The sequence below is a fragment of the Heliangelus exortis genome, chromosome 23, assembly GCF_036169615.1.
Source record: "Heliangelus exortis chromosome 23, bHelExo1.hap1, whole genome shotgun sequence".
Classification (NCBI taxonomy): domain Eukaryota; kingdom Metazoa; phylum Chordata; class Aves; order Apodiformes; family Trochilidae; genus Heliangelus; species Heliangelus exortis.
Window position 1 is genome coordinate 2,125,922 of NC_092444.1, and position 21,752 is coordinate 2,147,673.

Consider the following 21,752-nt stretch of genomic DNA (forward strand, 5'->3'; position numbering starts at 1 on the left):
AGCTGGGGACAGCCAGGGGACACCCTAGGGACACCTCAGATGGCATCCCCACACTGTCACCCGCCCCCCTCCTTTGCAGGGCTGCCGAGACCACACTGAGGGGGCCCAATGTGACAAGTGCCAGCAAGGCTACTATGGTGATGCCACCCGTGGCACCCCGGGTGACTGCCAACCCTGTCCCTGCCACGGCTCCCATGGTGACACGCAGTAGGTTCCACTGTCTTCTCTTTGTCCCCTCCGCACCTGGGGACATCGGTGGAGTTGCATTGACCCCTTTGTCCCCTCTTCAGGGCCACCAAGATCTGCTTCGAGGACAGTGACGGGCAGCCCACCTGCAGCGCCTGTGCCCCAGGGCACAGCGGGCGCCTGTGTGAGAGGTGACAAGGGACACGGGGAGGAGGGGGACGGCTGTTTTTTGGGGTGCAGCCCCCCCTCATTGTCATGTCTGCTGTCCCCACCCCATAGGTGCTCACCTGGCTACGTGGGGGACCCGCTGCGGGGAGAGCCCTGCCGAGGTGAGCTTCACAGGGAGGGGACAGGGCGGTGTCCCCTGAGGTGGTGGCACTGGGGGGGATCCTGCCTAATGGCTATGTCCCCCCCAGAGCCAGGTGTCTCCCCCCCAGCACCAGATGTCCCCATTGGGCAGTGCCAGTGCGACCCGCGTGGGAGCGTGGACCAGGGCTGCGATGCCAATGGGCAGTGCCGCTGCAAGGTCAGCCCTGTGTGTCCTCAGAGCGTCCCCAAAGCCTGGGGAGGGGACACAGCAGTGTCACCCACCCCATGTCTGTCCCCCAGGCCAACGTGGAAGGTCCCCAGTGTGCCAGCTGCCGTCCCCACCATTTCCACCTGAGTGCCACCGAGCCAGCTGGCTGCCTGCCCTGCTTCTGCATGGGCATCGTCCAGCACTGCACCAGCACCTCCTACGCCCGCGGCACCGTGAGTGGCCTCAGGCTGTCCCCAAGCTGTCCCCTGGGGGCTGACCTCAATATATGCTCCTCCAATATACCCCTCTCAATGGGGTGAGCTCAATATATCCTCCCAGCAGACTCCCCCCAATATAACCCCCCAATAGACCCGCAGTGTAGCCTGCAATACCTCCCCCAATATCCCTCCAATGCACCCCCAATATAACCCCACTATTATAGCCCCCTCCAATACCCCCTCGGTAAATCCCAGTGGGGTGACCCCAATATAGCCCCCAATAACCCCCCAGTAAACTCCCCCATTATCCCCCACATTATACCCCCCAGTGTCCTCCCCCAATACTCCCTGCAACATTCCCCCCCAATGCACCCCTGCTCTACTCCCCCTGCTCTACTCCCTCCATACATGCCCCCCCAACCTCCCCTCTGCCCCCCCACAGATCCAGACCACCTTCTCCCCTGGGGACCCCCAAGGCTTCTCCCTGGTGAACCGGCAGCGCAGCACCCGGGTGGGCTCGGGGCTGGGGGTGGAGCCGGGTGCCCCCCAGCACCGCCTCAGCTACCGCCGCTTCGGGGACCTGCCCCCTGACTCCTACTACTGGCAGCTGCCCCCCCCCTACCAGGGGGACAAGGTAAGGGGGTGAATGGTGTCCCCCCCATGGGAGCACCCGGCCTGGCAGCACCTGCCCCCACTCCTGGCACCCCTGGGTGCTCTGCTGGGGGAGGTGGGCACAGCCCCCCCCAACTCCGTTCTCCTTTTTTTTTATCCTTCTTTGTCCGTTTTTACCTTTTCCCTTCTTTTTCTTTCTCCCATCCCCTCTCCATCCTATTCCCTTCTCCCATCTCTGTCTTTCTTCCTTCCCCATCCCAACCCTGTCCCATCCCATCCCCATGTTCTTCCTTGTTCTTCCTTTCCCCGTCCCCTTCCCCATCCCATCCTCGTCCCCTTCTGCATCCTGTTCCTGTCCCCACCTTGTCCCCATTCTGTATCTATTCCAATATCATCCATCTCCATGTCATTCCAATCCCATCAATTCCAATCCCATTCCAATATCATTCCATCTCCATATCATCCCATCCCCATCCCCATCTCCATCCCCATCTCCATCATCTCCATCTCCATCCCCATCCCCATCCCCATTCCCATTCCCATCCCCATCTCCATCCCCATCATCTCCATCATCTCCATCCCCATCTCCCTCCCATTCCCACCTTCATCCCACCTCCAACTCTATCTCCATCCCATCTCCCCTCCAGGTGGGCTCCTACGGTGGGCGCCTCCGCTACACCCTGACCTACACCCCGGGGGGGCAGGGAGCCCCCCTGTCTGATGCTGACATCCAAATCACGGTATGGGGGGGACAAGGTGGAGGGGACAGCAGGGACAGAGGGTGACACCAGGACCCCCCCTGACGTCCTCCATCTCCACAGGGCAATGACATCACACTGGTGGCCAACCAGCCCGACCTGCCCCTGCGGACCCCCCAGGCCTTCGAGATCATTTTTCGGGAGGTAGGAGGGGGCAGGTGGCTTTTGTCCACCTTGTCCCCACGGTGTGTCCCCCCCCCTTGACACAACCCCCCTGCCCACAGCAATACTGGCAGCGGCCGGACGGGCAGCCAGCCACCCGGGAACATCTCCTGATGGCCTTGGCTGACCTGGATGAGATCCTGATCCGAGCCACCTACTGCACGGCCCCTGCTGCTGCCACCATCTCTGATGTCTCCATGGAAACAGCTGTGCCCCCCCAGCCTGGCCTGCCCCCCGCCCTCGAGGTGGAGGAGTGCCGCTGCCCCCCCGGCTACCACGGCCTCTCCTGCCAGGTGAGCCCCCCAGAACCCCCATCATCATCCTCATCAACCCCACCATCACCCAGCTCAGTCAGCTCCATCATCACCTCCCTTCACATCCTATCATCCCCCATCACCCTTCTTCGCCCTTTCTCACCCTCCCTCATCCCCCCCTTACCCCCCCCCCAATGCCTTCCCCATCTGTCACTCCATCACCCCTCATCATCACCCCCCTCACCCATCACCCCATCACATCCATCAATCACCCCCCACCTCCTATCATCACTCCCCCTCACTACCCTTCATCATCACCCCAGTTATCCCCCCACTCCCCTGATCACCCCCATCACTCCCTCACCCCCATCATCACCCCCTATCTCCCCCCCCACCAATCACCCCCACCTCCATCACCCCATCACCTCCATCTATCACCCCCCATGTCCTATCATCAAGCCCCCTTACCACCCCCCATCATAACCCCCAATTACACCCCCTTATCACCCCCATCACTCCCTCACCCTTTATCAGCCCCCCCACCAATCATCCCCATAACCCCCTAACACCCCTCACCCCACAGCATCACCCCCCACCACCCATTACCCCCCTCACCCTCCCACCGCCACCGATCGCCCCCCTCACCCACCTACATTACTGGGGGTGTTCTTTCACAACACTAACCCCCCCTTTCTCTTTTTTTATTTTGTTTTTGCCCCCCCAGGACTGTGCCCCCGGGTACACACGCACTGGGGGGGGGCTGTACCTGGGGCACTGTGAGCTCTGTGACTGCAACGGGCACTCCGAGCGCTGCCACCCCGAGAGCGGCCTCTGCTCTGTAAGGACCCCCCTGTCCTGGGGGGCTGGGGCAGGGTCAGGGGGAAGGGGGGGGCATCCCAGACATCACCCCCCCCTGATTTCTGTGTCTCCTCCCCAGGGCTGCTTGCACAACACAGCGGGGGATTTCTGTGACCAGTGTGCCCCCGGGTTCTACGGGGATGCCACCGCTGGGACCCCCGAGGACTGCCAGCCCTGTGCCTGCCCCCTCCCCTACCCTGAGAACCAGTGAGGAATGGGGGGCATGGGGTGATGGGAAGGGGGTGCTGGGCAGGGAGGTGTTGGTAGGGGGGAGATGAGAAAGAGGGGGCTGAGGGTGGAGAGATGGGGGGTGATGGGAAGGGTGTTGTGGGCAGAGGGGAGCGAGGACAGGGGTGCTGGGCAAGGGGGTGTTTGGAGGGGGTGCTGGGACACCTACAACCCCCCAGTGTTGGGGAGGGTGGAGCTGGGATTGGGGTGTTGGAGGTGCTGGGGAGGGGGTTGTTGGGCACACTGGAGCTGGGAGTGGGTGTTGGGGGGTGCTGGGGGACATTTGGAGTTGGGTGCTGGGAGCGTGATGGGGGAGAGATGGATTATGGGGTGCTGGGGAAAGGGATGGATCTTGGAGGGGGGGGGTGATGGGAAAGGGGTTGCTGGGGAGTGAGAAGTTGGGAGGGGGATGTTGGGGAGTGGCCATGTCCTCACCCCTCCCTGTCCCTGCAGGTTCTCCAGGACCTGTGAGAGTTTGGGGGGTGGTGGGTACCGCTGCACCGCCTGTGAGCCGGGCTACACCGGGCAGTACTGCGAGCGGTGAGGCCAGCACCCCAAATACCCACCCCTGAGCACCCACCCCCAAGTACCCACCCCCAATATAGCTCCCCCATGGGCTCACCCCAATAGTTCCACCCCAATATACCCCACCGCTCTCTCTGCCCCATTATATCCCCCCTAGTGGGCTCACCTCACGTCTGCACCCCAATATGCTCACCCCAGCTCCCCCCTCACCATACCCACCCTGAGACACCCACTCCAGTATGCTCACCCCAATATCTGCACCCCAATACCCCCACCCTGATATTGTCACCCCATTGGGCTCACCTGAATGTACAGACACCCCACCGTGCCCTCCAGATATACCCCCATGGGCTCAGCCCAGTATCTGCACCCTAATATAGGCCCCCCAATATAGCACTCCAAAGGCTCACCCCAGTGTGTACACCCCAATTATTCTTGGATATAGCCCCCCCAGTATTTCCCTGATGTAGCACTCCATAGGCTCACCCCAGTATGTGCATCCCAATATACACACCCCAATTATTCTCAGGTATAGCCCCCCATAGGCTTACCTCAATATACAGACCCCAATATACCCAGCCCAATATTTCCCCCTATACAGCCCCCTGTGGGTTCACCCCAATATAACTTCCCCCTTGGATATAGCCCCCCTATGGGCTCACCCCAATATCTGCACCCCAATATAACCTCCCCCAATATTCCCCTTCTATATAGCCCCTCCATCTATACCCCCCACAACATACCCCCCCTAATGCTCCCCCACCCCAACACCCTCCTGCTCTGTCCCCACAGCTGTGCTCCAGGGTACACGGGTGACCCCACGTCCCGTGGGCTGGGCTGTGTCCCCACGGGCTCCCCGGTGCCACTGGCTGTCCGTGTCCACCCGCCACGCACGGCAGTGGCCCAGGGCAGCGCCGTGACTCTGCGGTGCCAGGCCACTGGAGACCCCCCCTTCTATTACCACTGGGCACGAGAGGATGGGAGACCCCTCCCTGAGGGGGTCCAGAGTCGCCAGCAAGGTATAGGGGGGGGGGCTTGGGGAGGGGACACCAGGGTGTGCCCAGGGGTGATACCCCTGGGTGTATCTCGTGAAGGGTCTCAGGGGTCCGGTATGACTCAACTTATTGATCAGTGACCTGGAGGAGGGAACAGAGCAGACTCTTTGCTGGTGACACCAAACTGGGAGGAGTGGCTGACACCCCAGCAGGCTGTTGCTGGCATTCAGGAAGACTTAGACTTAGACAAGGGTTGGGGGAGGAGAAATTTAATGAAATTGGATTGATATTGAATTTTCAAATTCCAAGTGTAGAGCCTTGTGTCTCAGGAACAACAACCCCATGGAGCAGTGGAGGTTGGGGACCTGTTGGAGAGCAGTGTAGAGGAAAAGGACCCGGGGGTCCTGGTGGAGAGGAGGATGACCATTTTTACCCAGGGTTTCAAATGTGTAGAGGGGAGATTTAGGCAGGACATTAGGACATTCTTTGGGGTGAGGGTGCCGAGCCCCTGGTTGCCCCATGTTGCCCAGGCTGCCCCATCCCTGGCAGTGTTGAAGGTTGGATGGGGCTTGGAGCACCCTGGGCTGGTGGGAGCTGTCCCTGACCATGGAACAGGGTTGGAATTGGATGATCTTTAAGGTCCCTTCCAACACAAACCATTCCATGATTCCATGAGCCAGCAATATGGCCAAGAAGGCCCCTGGCATCCTGGGGTGCATTAGAAGGGGGGTGATTAGTAGGTGGAGAGAGGAACTGCTTGAAAGAGTCCAGTGCAGAGCCACAGAGATGATGAAGGGAGTGGAACATCTCCCTTATTAGGAAAGGCTGAGGGAGCTGGGGCTCTGCAGCTTGGAGAGGAGAATCAGGAGTGACCTCAGCAGTGTTTATAAATATGTAAAGGGCGAGTGCCAGGAGGAGGGAGCCAGGCTCTTCTCAGTAATGCCCAGTGGTAGGACAAGGAATAATGGGTTGGAGCCGGAACAGGGGAAGTTCCACCTCAACCTGAGGAGAAACTTCTGGAGTGTGAGGGTGAGGGAGCCCTGGCCCAGGCTGCCCAGAGAGGTTGTGGAGTCTCCTTCTCTGGAGCCTTTCCAACCCCCCCGGATGTGTTCTGTGTGCCCTGCCCTGGGGGATCCTGCTGGGGCAGGGGGGTTGGGCTGGGGCATTTCCAGAGGTCCCTTCCAACCCTGAACATTCTGTGATTCTGTCACCTGCCTGTCCCCAACCCAGGTGAGGAGCTGCACTTTGCCAGCATCCAGCCCTCCGAAGCCGGCGTCTACATCTGCTCCTGCCGCAACCTCCGGCACAGCAACGCCAGCCGTGCTGAGGTCATTGTCACTGGTAGGTCATTGTCACTGGGAGGTCCTTGGGGACACAGGGACCAAGGGGCTCAGTAGGGCTCAGCTATCCTGTCTGGGCACAGAGACCCCTGACAAACCCATCACCGTCACTGTGGAGGAGAAGCGGGTGCAGCGAGTGAAACCTGGGACTGATGTCACCTTTGTCTGCACTGCCAAGAGCAAGGTGAGCCCAAGGGGACATGGGGACCCTTTTGGGTGCACATGGGGACATCTGAAGCATAGGGACACCCCTGCATGCCCATCTGTTCCCATAGAGCAGAGGGATCCCCTTAAGTGCCCATAAGGACATGGAGGGCACATGGGTGCCCTTGGTGACATCTGTGGGTGCCCACCTGGCTCTGAAGGACACACCAACCCCACACTGGGTGCCCCCAGGGTCCCACAAGGCCTGTGGAAACCCCTGGGTGTTCATGGGGTCACCCCAGAGTGTCCATTCAGCCATGTAGACCCCACCTTGGATGTCTACATGCCCCTATGGGACATGCCACCATCCCCAGGTGTCCCTAAGGCCCCACCAGGCATGTTGACACCCCTGGGTGCTTATGGGGACATCCAAGACAGATACCTCTGCATGCCCACCTGGTTCCATAAAGCAGCAGGACCCTAAGTGCTCATGGGGACACTCCTAGGTGCCCATGTGGATATCCAGGGCACACTGGTGCTCATGGGTACATGAAGGTCACAGGGACAGCCCTGGGTGCCCATGGGGACATCCATGGTACAGGGGGACACCTCTGGGTGCCCATGGGGACATGCAGGACACTTTGGTGCCTATGGGGACATCGAGGCTTTGGGTACACCCCTGGGTTCCCAGGGTGTCACCCATGGCACAGGCCACAGGGACACCCCTATGTACCCACCTCAACTCCACGGGTGCCCATCAGGATGCGCATCCCCTGCAGACCCCCCTCGTGTCCCCGTGCCTGTCCCCATGGTCTCAGGCCTCCTGTTTTTCCCCCACAGTCCCCTGCCTACACACTGGTGTGGACACGGCAGCACCATGGCTCACTGCCACCCGGAGCCGTGGACTTCAACGGGATCCTCACCCTGCGGCGCGTGCGGCCCCAGGACGCCGGCGTCTACGTCTGCACCGGCTCCAACATGCTGGACATGGACGAGGGCACAGCCACCCTCTATGTGCAGGGTGAGCTGGGGCACCCCGACACTGTGGGGGCAGGCAGGGGGGGCAACTGGACACCAAGGTGATGGGCAGGGTGGGCAACCAGACACCAAGGTGATGGGCAGGGTCAGACACCGGGGTGTTGGGCAGGGTCAGCAAGCAGACACCGGGGTGTTGGGCAGGGTGGGCAACCAGATGGTGGGGTGATGGGCAAAGTGGGCACCTGGCCACCAAGGTAGTGGGCATGATGGGCACATGGACACCAGGATGGTGGGCAAGGGGGGCACCTGGCCACCAAGGTAGTGGGCATGATGGGCACATGGACACCAGGATGGTGAGCAAGGGGGGCACCTGGCTGGGGGGTGATGGGCAGGGTGCACCCCAGGCCCTGAGCCCCTCATCCTCCTGCAGCCCCCTCGAAGACCCAGATGTTTTATGGCCCGGTGGAGTTTATGGAGGGGCACAGACCAGGTAAGTCACTGCAGGGGGGGTCTGGGGAGGGGGGCACGTCCACACCTCCCCCCTGCACCCACCACATGCTGGGGCTGCACCGCACACCCACCACCAGCCCTACCACCACGCCGCCCCCCGCTTCCCACCACCCCCAGCACCACGGGGGGGGGGGGGGCGGGCAGCGCCACGGGGGGGTGCCTGGTGACCCCTGAGCCCCCCTGGGTGTCACCGCAGCTGGCACCACCACCGCCCCCACCGCCGCCGTGGAGCCTGCACAGCTGAGCGTGGCACCGGGGCAGCCGGCAGAGTTCCGCTGCGTGGGCACCGGTAACCCCCAGCCCACCCTCGAGTGGCTCGGTAGGTGCCCACCAGGGGTCGGGGACAGTGGCAGAGGGGTTTGGGGATGGGGGGACACGTGGGGTGAATCCGGGCCGTGTCCCCTCAGGCGTGCTGCCACCACGGGCAGTGGTGCAGGGGGACACGCTGCGGTTCGGTGCCGTGGAGCCTGGGGATGAGGGGCACTACGAGTGCCGGGCACGCAGCAGTGGTGGGCAGCACACAGCCCGGGGATTCCTCCATGTGCAAGGTGAGCAGTGTCCCCATGTCTTGGTTGTCCCTGTACATCCCCATCGGCCCAATGGTCCCTGTTTTCCATCCCCATCATTCCCATTGATTCCATCATCCCCATTGTCTCCAGCATTCCCATCGTCTCCATCATCCCAGTCATCCCTGTCCCCATTGTTCATCCCCACCATGTCCATCATTCTCATCATCCCTCTCACCTCCATTGTCCCAACAACCCCATTCCCATCATCTCCATCATCTCTGTTGTCCTGATTGTCCCCATGGTCCCTGTTGTTCATCCCTGCCATGCCCCTTCATCTCCCATCATGCCTGTCATCCTCACTGTCCCCATCACTACTATTGTCCCCACCATCCCTGTCATGTCTGTCCCCATCACCCTCATCATCCCCATCATCCCTATCACCTCCCATCATCCATCCTTATCATTGCCCATCATCCCTGTCACCCTGATCGTCCCCATTTTCCCCATCACCCCCATTGTCCCCATAGACCCCATTGTCCCCATCATCCCCACCATCCCCAATGTCCTCCTTTCCCCAAACATCTGCGTGCTCCCCATCATTTCCATCAACCCCATTGTCCCCATAGCCCCCATTGTCCCCATCACCCCTCCTGTCCCCATCACCCTCACCATCCCGTTGTCCTCATGGTTCCCATCATCTGCATGGGGCCCATCAACCCCATTGTCCCCATAGCCCCCATTGTCCCCATCACCCCTCCTGTCCCCATCACCCTCACCATCCCATTGTCCTCATGGTTCCCATCATCTGCATGGGGCCCATCATCCCCACCGTCTCCATCATCCCCGTCACTCTCATCATCCCCATGTCCCCCACCCTGTCCCCTCTCCCCACAGCCCCCGGTGCCCCGCGGGTGCAGGTGAGCCCGGAGCGGACGGAGGTTCAGGAGGGCTCCACCGTGCGGCTCTACTGCCGCGTCTCGGGGTCACCCCCCGCCACCCTCACCTGGGAGAAGCAGGGGGGAACCTTACCAGCACAGGTGAGTGGGGGGGACCACCACCCACGGGTGCTGATTTGGGTGGGGGCATGGCAAGCCCCCCTGACGGCCCCCCTGGTGCCACAGGCCCGCACCGAGGACGGGGACATCGCCACCCTGCTGCTCCCCTCTGTCACCGCCGCCGATGCCGGCATCTACCTCTGCGTGGGCACCAGCGCCACCGGCACTGCCCGCGCCGCCATCCAGGTGGCTGTGGTGGCAGGTGAGGAGGAGGGTAAAGGGACGTCAGCAGGATTTGGGGACAGCTTTTTTGGGGGGACATGACCCACCCTGTGTTATCCCCTCGCTGTTTCCCACCCGCAGGGTCAGCACCGCCCGTCCGCATCGAGTCCTCGTCCCCATCTGTCACCGAAGGACAGAGCCTGGACCTCGACTGCCTGGTGGCAGGATCGGGCCCTGCCACTGTCACCTGGTACAAGCGTGGTGGCTCCCTGCCTGCTGGCCACCAGGTAGGGTGTGGATGGGGGTGTCACCCCGAATGCCAGCCTGTCCCCCACCATGTGACACTCACACGTGTCCCCAACCCCAGGTTTCAGGGTCCCGTCTCCGTGTCCCCCATGTGACAGCGGCTGATTCTGGGGAGTACGTGTGCCGGGTGACACTGGGGACCAGTGCCCGTGAGGCCTCTGTCGTTGTCACCGTTGTGGCTGCAGCTGGATCGTCCTATGGTGAGACTGGGGTGTTGGTGGCACCTGGGGGACACACACTGGTCCCAGGTGGGTGGTCACAGCTCTACCCTCCCCCCCTCCAGGGCCACCAGCTTCAAGTGTCCCAGTACACATCGAGGCCTCCTCATCCACTGTGGCTGAGGGACAGACTCTGGACCTCAACTGCGTGGTGGCAGGACAGGGACAGGCCACTGTCACCTGGTACAAGCGTGGGGGTGCTCTGCCTGCCAAGCACCAGGTAGGGGACGTTGGAGGAGATGTCACCAAGGGGATGGTTGGGGTCCTGTAGAAGCTCAGGTGGCCCCTGCAACCTTCCATGGCCCCATGCAAGCCCAGGGCTCCCATGGAAATTTGGGTGGCCCCATGCAAGCCCTGGTGGTCCTTGAAACCTTAAGTGGCCCGTGGAAGCTCAGGTGGCACTTTTGCAAGCCCAGGTGGCGCTTGTGGCAGCTTGAGCAGTTGGGTGCAAGCCTGGTGGCCCCTGTACAAGCCCAGCTGGACCCGTGCAAGCCCCAGGTGGCCCCATGGTAGCCAAATGACCCCTGTGTCCTGTGTGTCCCCTCCCCATAGGTGTCGGGCTCCCGGCTGCGCCTGCTGCAGGTGACAACAGCCGACTCGGGCGAGTACGTGTGCCGGGTGACCAGCGGGGCCACCACCAAGGAATCTGCTGTCATGGTGACAATCCAGCCCAGCGGGGCCAGCCCCTACCGTGAGTGGGGACCAGGAAGGGACAGGGCCAGCGGGGGGTCCCCATGTGGCACAGCACTGAGCTGTGTCTCACCTGACTGTGCCAGGGGGCTCTGCCACGGTCACTGGTGTCACTGTGTCACCCTCGTGTCTTGGTCTCCAGCCTCGGGTGGCACAACCCCCCTGCGCATCGAGTCCCCATCCTCCACCGTGGCTGAGGGTCAGACCCTGGACCTCAACTGTGTCATCGCCAGCCCTGCCCAGGCCACTGTCACCTGGTACAAGCGTGGGGGGGCCCTGCCCGCCAAGCACCAGGTAGGGGACACTGGAGGGGGATGTCCCCTTGCACATCCCCAAGTGGGGAGGTTGGAGCCCTGTGCAAGCCCAGGTGGCTCCATGCAAGGTCAGGTGAACCCATGCAAGCCCAAGTGGCCCTCCAGAGGCCCTGGTGGCCTATTCAAGCTCTGGTGGCCCCATGCAAGGCTGAGTAGTCCATACAAACCCAGATGGTCCCATGCAAGCTGAGGTGACTCCATGCAAGCCCTAGTAGCCCATGCAAGGTCAGGTGGCCTATGCAAGCCTGGTGGCCCCATGGAAGCCCAGGTGGATCATTCAAGCCCAAGCTGCCCCATGTGAGCCCAGTTGTCCCCAAGCAAGCCCCAGAAGTCCCATGGGAGCCCAAATGACCCCCGTGTCCCCTCCCCACAGGTGTCGGGCTCCCGGCTGCGCCTGCTGCAGGTGACAGCAGCCGACTCGGGCGAGTACGTGTGCCGGGTGACCAGCGGGGCCACCACCAAGGAGACCTCCATCATGGTGACAATCCAGCCCAGCGGGGCCAGCACCTACTGTGAGTGGGGACCAGGAGGGGACAAGGGACCCTTGGGGGTGGCCCTGCCCTTCGGTGACGCTGGGCCTGAAATGAATTGTCCCCTAGAGAAGCCACCCCTGTGAATGCTCATCCCAGCTTCTTAGGCTCCTGGTATCCCTCTGAGGGTCACACGTGGTGGTGGCCATGGCTTCTAACCTGTCTTGGTCCCCAGCCCCAGGTGGCACGACCCCTCTGCGCATCGAGTCCTCGTCCCCGTCATCGCCAGTGGTTGAGGGTCAGACCCTGGACCTCAACTGTGTCATTGCCAGCCCTGCACAGGCCACTGTCACCTGGTACAAGCGTGGGGGGTCCCTGCCCGCCAAACACCAGGTAGGGGACACCAAGGGGAATGTCTCAAGGGAGGTGGTTGGGGTTAACCCATGGCTTTGTGCAAACCCAGGTGGCCCCTTACAAACCCAGGTGGCCCCATGCGAGCCAGAGTGTCCCCATGCAGGTCCAGGTGGCTCCGTTCAAGTCCAAGTCATCCCTGGAAGCCAAGGTGGCTCGTGTGAGCCCAAATGGCCTTGTGCAATGCCACACTGCCCCCTGCAAGTACTGATGGCCCCGTGGAAGCTCAAAGTGGCCCTGGTGACCCCCGTGTCCCCTCCCCACAGGTGTCGGGCTCCCGGCTGCGCCTGCTGCAGGTGACAGCAGCCGACTCGGGCGAGTACGTGTGCCGGGTGACCAGCGGGGCCACCACCAAGGAGACCTCCATCATGGTGACAATCCAGCCCAGCGGGGCCAGCCCCTACCGTGAGTGGGGACCAGGAGGGGACAAGGGAACTTTGCTGCAGACTTCTTGGGGTGACCCTTTCATCTCTGTCCTCAGCCGCTGGTGTCACCCCCCCGGTGCGCATCGAGTCCTCGTCCTCCTCGGTGGCCGAGGGACAGACCCTGGACCTCAACTGCCTGGTGGCAGGGCAGGGACAGGACACTGTCACCTGGTACAAGCGTGGGGGGGCCCTCCCGGCCAAGCACCAGGTAGACAACTGAGAGTTTTGGAGCAAAAAAAGGTTGTTTTGGGGATTCCAAGAGGTTTGTGATGCCCTTTCACCTGTGTCACCTCCCCCCCCAGGTGTCAGGCACCCGCCTGCGCATCCCCCAGGTGACAGCAGCTGACTCAGGGGAGTACGTGTGCCGGGTGACATCGGGCGGTGTCACCCACGAGACATCCCTCATCGTCACCATCCAGACTGGCGCTGGCTCCTCCTACGGTATGGGGGATGGGTGGGAGGTGACACAGGGACAGGATGGGGACAGGATGGGGACACAATAGCTGACCCTCCTGCCACCCCCAGCCGTCGGTGTCACGCCACCTGTGAGGATTGAGACCTCTTCTGCTGCTGTCACCGAGGGACAGACCCTGGACCTCAACTGCATGGTGGCAGGACAGGGACACCCCCACGTCACCTGGTACCGGCGTGGGGGGGCTCTGCCCCCCAACAGCCAGGTGGGACACTGGGGGAGGTGCCATCACCCCGCAGGGCAGGGCCGCACCTCAGCCACTTGATGTGTCCCCAATTTGTCACCTCCCTAGGTGTCAGGCACCCGCCTGCGCCTCTCCCAGGTGGCAGTGGCTGATTCAGGGGAGTACGTGTGCCGGGTGACCCTGGGGACTGTCACACAGGAGGCTTCTGTCATTGTCACCGTGCCCAGCAGCGCTGGCACCTATTACTGTGAGTGACAAGCAAGAGGGTGGCACTTGGGGACAAGCGGGTGCCACCTTGGTGACAAACATCCCCTTTTCCTGTCTCCCCCCTCCCAGCCTCTGGTGTCACCCAGCCCCTGCGCATCGAGTCCTCGTCCTCGGCCATCGCCCAGGGACAGACCCTGGACCTCAACTGCCTGGTGGCAGGGTCGGGCCCTGCCACTGTCACCTGGTACAAGCGTGGTGGCTCCCTGCCCACGGGCCACCAGGTAGGGCGCTGAGAAGGGTGTCACCACACATGCCACCCTGTCCCCTGCTCCTTTCCAGCACTGACCTGTCCCCAAATTGTCCCCACCAGGTGTCGGGCACCCGTCTGCGCATCCCCCAGGTGACAGCGGCTGATTCCGGGGAGTACGTGTGCCGGGTGACATCGGGTGGTGTCACACAGGAGACGTCCCTCGTTGTCACCATTGATGATGGAGCCAACCCATCCCACTGTGAGTGCCACCTTTCAGGTGACGGGTCCCCACATGTGCTTGGACACGGGTGGGGACATTGACCCTTCTCTCTGCCCGTGCAGCTGCCAGTGTCACACCCCCCATCCGCATCGAGTCCTCGGCATCCTCTGTCACTGAGGGACAGACCCTGGACTTGGACTGCTTGGTGGCCGGCCAGGGACAAGCCACCATCACCTGGTACAAGCGTGGGGGGTCCCTCCCGGCCAAGCACCAGGTAGGTGGGGACACTGGCTGAGTGGAGAATGGTGGCCATGGGTGGTTTGTTGATGCCACCACCTGCTGTCACTGTGTCCCCAGGTTTCAGGGTCCCGCCTGCGGCTGTCACAGCTCTCAGTGGCCGACTCAGGGGAGTACGTGTGCCGGGCAGACACGGGCAGTGTGTCCCGCGAGGCCACTCTCACTGTCACCGTCGCCTCCCGTGACAGCTCCAGCTACCGTAAGTGTGTCCATGGGACAAGGGAGGATGCTGCAGGGACATGGCTGACCTTGGTGGCTTCCCTGTCCCTTTGTCCCCGCAGGTCTGCAGAGCCCCATTATCTCCATCGACCCACACAGCATGGCAGTGGCACCGGGTGAAGATGCCACCTTCAAGTGCCGTGTCCACGATGGTGCCCGGCCCATCAACATCACTTGGCGGATGGGACCTGGCCAACATCTCCAAGGTATGGTGGTCCCCAGAATGGCCTCAGCGAGGTCCCCGGGGTAGCCCTGGTTCTGACAGCTCCTTTTTGCCCAGACAATGTGAAGATCAGCTCCAATGGCTCGGTCATCTCCATCTCTGGTGCCCACGTGGGCAACCAGGGCGCCTACCACTGCGTGGCCTCCAACCGCTTCGGTGTCGCCAGCAGCGTTGTCAACCTCCTGGTGCAAGGTGCGAGGTGGCCACTGTGGCCCTGTCCCTGTGCCCATGTGCTCCAGATGGCCAGGGGGTGGTGGTGTCTCTGTCCTCATGCTGGTGTCCTCCATGTGCTCTAGATACCCCTGAGGTGATGGAGGCTCCATCTCCATGTCCTTCATATGCTTCAGGTGCTCCTGGAGCAGTCATGCCCATGTCCCCAAGCTGATGTCCTCTAGGCACCCCTGGGGTTGTGTTTTCCCCATCCCCATCCTGATGTCCTCCGTGTGCTTCAGATGCTCCTGGGTTGATGGTGTCCCCATCCCCATGTCCTTCATCATATGCTCTAGATATCCCCATGGTGGTGGTGTCCCCATCTCCATGATGATGTCCTCCATAGGCTCCAGATTCTCCTGGGTTGATGGTACCTTCATCCCCATCTTGATGCCCTCCATGGGTTTCAGATACTTCTGGGTTGATGGTGTCCCCATCCCCTCATTGGTGCCTTCCATATGACCCTGGGTTGATGTTGTCCCCATCCCCGTGTCTTTCATACGCTCTGGATGTCCCCAAGGTGGTCGTGGTGGTGTCCCCATCCCCATGCTGAAGTCCTCCGTGTGCCTCAGATGCTCCTGGGTTGATGGTGTCCCCATCCCCATGTCCTTCAGCATATGCTCCAGATATCCCCATGGTGGTGGTGTCCCCATCCCCATGCTGAAGTCCTCCCCATGCTCCAGATGTCTGACAGTGTCCCCCGTGGCCACGCCAACATCCTTAGTGGTGGCATCCCCATCCCCACGCTGACACCCTCCTCCTTCTCCAGGAGCACCCACGGTGTCGGTGATGCCCCCGGGCCCCGTGACGGTGCAGGAGGGCAAATCCCTCAGCGTGGAGTGCCTGGGCCGGGGCGAACCGCGGCCTCTGGTGCGCTGGAGCCGCCCGGGCTCCCGGCAGAAGGTGGAGCACCAAACGCTGCTGCACATGGACAGCCAGGCCATCCTGCAGGTGAGCACGACACCCTGGGGTGCCGATGGGTGCCGATGTGTTGGAAAACGGTGAGGGAAAACTAATGCAACCAATATGGCTGCTAAACAAGCTTCGACTTTATTGCGCAGTAACTTTCACTTATTTGGTGTTTCTGTGACCACACCCCTGCCACCACACAACAACACAAGGTTTTATTGGACACCCGGGGTGTTTACCTGTAGCACAGCGAATCCCTGGTGCAGGTAGCACAGCAGTATGGGCCGATCTAATTGGCCCCTCAAACGTGGGGTTGGGCACGGCAAAGGGGTCACACCCCCTACCTTTTCGGGAACATTCTCCAACATTCTACAACACTGATGGGTGCCCGGTCCTCACCACCCACCCCCGTGTCCACCAGCTCTCCCCGGCCAAGCCGGAGCACGCCGGGACCTATGTCTGCACGGCACACAGTGCCCTGGGCTCGGCACAAGCCCGGGTGGACATCAACGTGGAGACGGGGCAGCGGCACCCCGGAGCCCCCGAGGTCACCGTACCACCCGCTGTCACTGTGGTGGCCGGGGACACTGCCACGCTGCACTGCACGGCCAGAGGTATGGAGAGGAGGCAGGGTGGTGGGGAGAGATGGGGTCCAACCATCACGATTCGGTGATTCTGTGACTGTCACCGGTGTCACCCACAGGAGAACCGGAGCCCCGCGTGGAGTGGTCGAAGCTGCGGGCGCCGCTGCCCTGGCAGCACCGGGTGGAGAACGGGAGCCTGGTCATCCCCCGGGCTGCCCAGCAGGACTCAGGACAGTACATCTGCAATGCCACCAGCCCCACTGGCACCACCCAGGCCTTTGTCACCCTCCACGTGGAGAGTAAGAGGGTGCTGGGGGGGAGGGGTGCCCCTGGGGACCTCCTGCCGTCTCCCCCAGCTCCTCCTCCAGACCTCATCCCAGCCCTGCCTCCCAGATCCAGCCTGGCCCAAGCCCCTACTCACCTTCCTCCTCCCCAGCTCCTCTCTGTCTCTGCTCATGCCCTTCCATCCATCTCTTCCTTCTGCATCCATTCATCTCAGCCACCCCAGTACACACACCTCTCACACCCCTCTATCCATCCATCCATCCATCCATCCATCCATCCATCCATCCCTTCCTGACTCAACTAACACAGCATTTGCCCGTTTCTCAATTTTCTGACTTCATCCATCTGTTCCTCATGGATTCATCCATCCCAGCCATTCCAGATCACATCAACTTCTCCACCTCCTCCTATTCCCCTCCATCCATCCATCCATCCATCCATCCATCCATCCATCCATCCATCCATTCTGATGAAGTGATCAACTCAACTGTCCCAGTGCATGCCCACCACTCTACCTCTTCCCAAACTCCTTCATCCACCCCTTTCGCATGGATCCATTAATCCATCCATCTCCACTCAAACCCAACTATCCATCCCTTCCCTGTGGATCCATCCATTTCTGCCATCCCAGCACATGCTCACTTCCATCTTCACCCAGACCCTCCCACTAATGCCCTCCTTGAACCACCCATTGCCTTGCTGACCCCTACATTGCTCTGCTGACCCACCCATTGCCCCATTGCCCCACCCATTGAACCTCCTTGACCCACCCATTGTCCCACTGACCCACCCACTGTCCCAGCCATCATCCCATTGACCCACCCATTGTCCCATTGCCCCACCCATTGCCCTGTTGCCCATCCTGGCTGTGGCCACGTCCTGACAGTACCGCCCATTCCCCCAGCACCACCATATGCCACCAGCCTGCCAGAAGACAGCATGGTGCGTGCCGGCGACGCGCTGCAGGTGCAGTGTGTGGCCCACGGCACCCCCCCACTGCTCTACTCTTGGGACAAGGTCAACGGTAACCTCTCTGCACGCGTCATCCACCGTGCCGGCCTTCTCCGCATCAGCCCCGTCTTCCCCGATGATGCCGGCACTTACCGCTGCCGCGTCACCAACCGCGTCGGCACCGCCGAGACCTTCGCCCGGGTGGTTGTCCACGGTGAGCTCTGAGGGTGCTGGTGTCACTGGGTGCCATCATAGAATCATCATCCTGGAATGGCTGAGGTTGGGAGGGAGCTCAGAGCTCATCCCCTCCAAGCTCCTGCCATGCCCAGGGACACCTCTCCTCCAGCCCAGGCTGCTCCAAGCCTCATCCAACCTGGCCCTGAACACCTCCAGGGAGGGGGCAGCCACAGCTTCTCTGGGCAATCTGTGCCAGAGTCTCAGCACCCTCCTGCTGAAGAACTTCTTCCTAAGATCCAGTCTGAGCCTCTTCTCCCTCAGTTTCAAACCATTTCCCCTTCTCCTATCACTGGACACTTATGAAAAGTCCCTCTGCAGCCTTCCTGGGGGTTCCCTTCAGGGACTGGAGGGCAGCTCTAAGGTCCCTCTGGAGTCTTCCCTTCTCCAGGCTGAACAATCCCAGCTCCCTCACTCTCATCTCATGATTCTGCACCTCACTCAGGTGACACAGGTGACAGTGGCAGCGGTCCCCTGACGGTGCGGGTGACGCCGGGGAGCCTGGTGAAGGGGGTGGGTGGCACGGCCGAGTTCGCCTGCAGCGTCTCAGGGGACCCCCGGGCACATCTGGAGTGGCTGAAGGAGGGGGGGGAGCTGCCCCCCAACCACAGCGTGCGGGACGGAGTGCTGAGGTAAGGGATGGGGGGGGGCAGGGGGTGGTGTTGGGGACAGGGGGTGGTGGGGTGGGGGTCCCACAGCCCAGCTGTGTCCCTGCAGGATGCCGGAGCTGGCGTGGGGGGCGCAGGGGGTGTACGTGTGCCGGGCCAGCGCCCCGGGGGGACACGCGGAGGACAGGGTCACCCTCACCGTTCAAGGTGAGGAGGTTCAAGGACATGGGAACCCCCCCCCCAACCTGACCCCTCACCCACACTGTGCCCCAGGACCCCCATCCCCCAAACTCAGGGACACCCCTGACTCCCACCTACACAGGCATCCCAAGACCCTTGTTCCCCAAACTCAGGGGCACCCCAATACCTGACCCCCACCCGCACTGCACTCTGGGATCCCCATCCCCCCTAAACCCAAGAGCACTCCCTGGCATGACCCCCACCAGCACAAGCACCCTGAGTCCCTTGCCCCCAAGCCCAGGAGCACCCACTGACCCATCCCCCACAAACAACAGCACCCCTTGACCCCTGTCCCCCACATGACCCCCAACACCCTGTTACCCCACACCTCCCCCCATGTCCCTCAACACTCCAGGACTCCCCCGTCTCCCACCATGCACCCAACACCTCCAAACTCTCCTTATACCCATGAGAACCCTGGTACCTCCAATCTCTCCCCATTCCTTCAGAACCCCCATCTCTTACTCCTGTGCTTGTCACCCCAGACTCCCCATGCTGGGGGTCACCCCAAAAATCTCCCTTCTCCTTCCCCCAAGCTCTCCCCAAGGCCGTGATCAACATCCGGATGGCGGTGCAGACGGTGCTGGCAGGGACAGCGGTGGAGCTGGAGTGCCTGGGCTTGGGTGACCCCCGTCCCCACGTCACCTGGAGCAAAGTGGGGGGTCGGATCCGTCCCGGGGTGCTGGTCCGGGATGGCACCCTCACCATTGAGCGGGTGGAACGGGCGGATGCCGGGCAGTACCGCTGCACCGCCACCAACACCGTGGGCACCGTCCAGTCCCACCTCATCCTCCATGTACAAGGTGAGGGCTGGGGGCACAGGTGGTGCCAGGTCCTGTCCTGGGGTCACAACAACCCCACACCATGTTCCAGACTTGGGGCAGAGTGGCTGGAAAGTGCCTGATGGGAAAAGCACCTGAGGATGTTGGCTGAGAGTGCCTGAAGAGCCAGTGTGTGCCCAGGTGGCCAAGAAGGCCACCAGCATCCTGGCTTGTGTCAGCACTGGTGTGGCCAGCAGGAGCAGGGCAGGGATGGGCCCTGTGCTGGGCACTGGGGAGGCTGCACCCCAAATCCTGGGGTCAGTTCTGGGCCCCTCAGGAGCAGAAGGAGATTGAGGGGCTGGAGAGTGTCCAGAGAAGGGAATGGAGCTGGGGAAGGGGCTGGAGAGCAGGGAGAAGGGTCTGGAGAAGTTGTGAGGAGCATCTGAGGGCCCTGTGGGTGCTGATCCTGGAGCAGAGGAGGCTGAGGGGAGACCTTGTGGCTCTCTGCAACCCCCTGAGAGGAGGTTGGAGCCAGGGGGGGTCGGGCTCTGCTCCCAAGGAACAAGGGATGGGCCAAGAGGAGCTTTTGGCACAACTCAAGTGGTGCCAGGGGAGGTTTAGGTTGGAGCTGGGGAAGAATTTCTCCCTGGGAAGGGTTGTCAGGGCCTGGCCCAGGCTGCCCAGGGCAGGGCTGGAGTCCCCATCATCCCTGGAGGGGTTTCAGAGCCCCAGAGATATGGGGATGAGGGACATGGGGTGGGGGTGGCCTGGGCAGTGCTGGGTTACTGGTTAGACTGGGTGCCCTTCAAGGTCTTTCCCAACCAGGACAGTTGATGATTCCATGGTTTTCTGTCCCTAGCTGCCCCCCAGGTCTCCAGTCATCCAGACGTGAAAGAGGTCTCAGTGGGTTCCTCAGCTGTTTTACCTTGTTTGGCATCTGGTTTCCCAGTGCCAGAGATCACCTGGAGCAAGGTGAGATGATGGGGCACGAGGATGGGGGTACAGGGGGGCAAGGGGGGGATCACCCTATGGTGCTGACAGCCGTGTCACCTCCACCCAGCTGGAGGGGGAGCTGCCAGCAGGGGCCAGGGTGGAGGGGAACGTCCTGACACTGCCAGCTGTGAGCCACGAGGACTCTGGTGTCTACATCTGTGCTGCCACCAACCAGCGAGGCCAGGAGAAGGCCTACTATGTCCTCAGGGTGCGAGGTGAGGACAGACAGACAAATGGACAGTGGGGGTGTGTTTGGGGGGGGGGGGGATGTACCCTCACCCGTCCTGACCCCACTGCATGCCCACAGAGAGCCTGGTCCCCTATTTTGGGCAGACACCCCGCTCCTTCCTCCCCCTGCCCACCATCAAGGATGCCTACAAGAGGTTTGAGATCCTCATCACCTTCCGACCTGATGCTGCTGATGGTGAGCATGTCCCCTGTGTGTCCCCTGTGTGTCCCCAGTGTGTCCCCATATGTCCCTAGTGTGTCCCCATGTGTCCCCACATCCCTTCCATCCCTCCTCCTCCCCAGTCCCTCCTCCTTTATTCAGCCAACTCCCCCTCCACCCTCTGAGGTTGAGTATTGTGTTTCTCCTCCATCCAAGGGGGTATTTTTGGGGTGACCCCCACAGTGTCACCCCCACCCTGGGGTGGCCCCCAACCCCCCCTTTCTGTCACCCCTCAGGTCTCCTGCTCTACAACGGGCAGCAGAAAAACAGCGGCGCCGACTTCATCTCCTTCGGCTTGGTGGACGGACGCCCCGAATTCCGGTGAGACCCAGGAGTTTGGGTGCTATGGGTGGGCAAAAGGGAGGGAAGGGGACGGATGGGTGGGTGCCAACACCTTCTTACACCCAAAAATAACCCAGGTTTGACGCCGGGTCGGGCATGGCCACCATCCGTCACCCCACGGCACTGCGGCTGGGCCAGTACCACACGGTCCGGCTGCGCCGCAACCTCACCCGGGGGTCTCTGGAGGTGGAGGGGCACCGCCCGGTCAATGGCACCTCCCAGGTAAGTTTGTGAAGCAAGGGGAGGGGAGCTGGGGGTTATTTTTTGGGT

General features: G+C 61.8%; 1 protein-coding gene across 1 annotated transcript in view; it reads left to right on the forward strand.

Annotated features, from left to right (window-relative positions):
• The window catches only part of HSPG2 (heparan sulfate proteoglycan 2), a 50,392-nt gene that overhangs the window by 21,005 nt on the left and 7,635 nt on the right, over positions 1-21,752 (forward strand). The window contains 51 exon segments of the mRNA XM_071767442.1: positions 80-207; positions 291-377; positions 466-515; positions 603-712; positions 796-936; positions 1,364-1,555; positions 2,181-2,273; positions 2,355-2,435; positions 2,516-2,746; positions 3,432-3,545; positions 3,645-3,772; positions 4,247-4,333; positions 5,111-5,337; positions 6,544-6,654; positions 6,737-6,837; positions 7,638-7,818; positions 8,206-8,265; positions 8,482-8,604; positions 8,693-8,833; positions 9,689-9,831; positions 9,916-10,051; positions 10,153-10,298; positions 10,379-10,517; positions 10,601-10,755; positions 11,088-11,226; positions 11,368-11,519; positions 11,913-12,051; positions 12,245-12,402; positions 12,687-12,825; positions 12,902-13,053; positions 13,148-13,286; positions 13,371-13,522; positions 13,610-13,748; positions 13,838-13,989; positions 14,079-14,217; positions 14,301-14,452; positions 14,536-14,674; positions 14,757-14,900; positions 14,975-15,109; positions 15,897-16,078; positions 16,458-16,650; positions 16,740-16,919; positions 17,810-18,070; positions 18,536-18,722; positions 18,808-18,905; positions 19,475-19,741; positions 20,559-20,671; positions 20,760-20,907; positions 21,000-21,116; positions 21,377-21,461; positions 21,560-21,704. Coding sequence (XP_071623543.1) covers positions 80-207; positions 291-377; positions 466-515; positions 603-712; positions 796-936; positions 1,364-1,555; positions 2,181-2,273; positions 2,355-2,435; positions 2,516-2,746; positions 3,432-3,545; positions 3,645-3,772; positions 4,247-4,333; positions 5,111-5,337; positions 6,544-6,654; positions 6,737-6,837; positions 7,638-7,818; positions 8,206-8,265; positions 8,482-8,604; positions 8,693-8,833; positions 9,689-9,831; positions 9,916-10,051; positions 10,153-10,298; positions 10,379-10,517; positions 10,601-10,755; positions 11,088-11,226; positions 11,368-11,519; positions 11,913-12,051; positions 12,245-12,402; positions 12,687-12,825; positions 12,902-13,053; positions 13,148-13,286; positions 13,371-13,522; positions 13,610-13,748; positions 13,838-13,989; positions 14,079-14,217; positions 14,301-14,452; positions 14,536-14,674; positions 14,757-14,900; positions 14,975-15,109; positions 15,897-16,078; positions 16,458-16,650; positions 16,740-16,919; positions 17,810-18,070; positions 18,536-18,722; positions 18,808-18,905; positions 19,475-19,741; positions 20,559-20,671; positions 20,760-20,907; positions 21,000-21,116; positions 21,377-21,461; positions 21,560-21,704 — 7,251 coding nt within the window.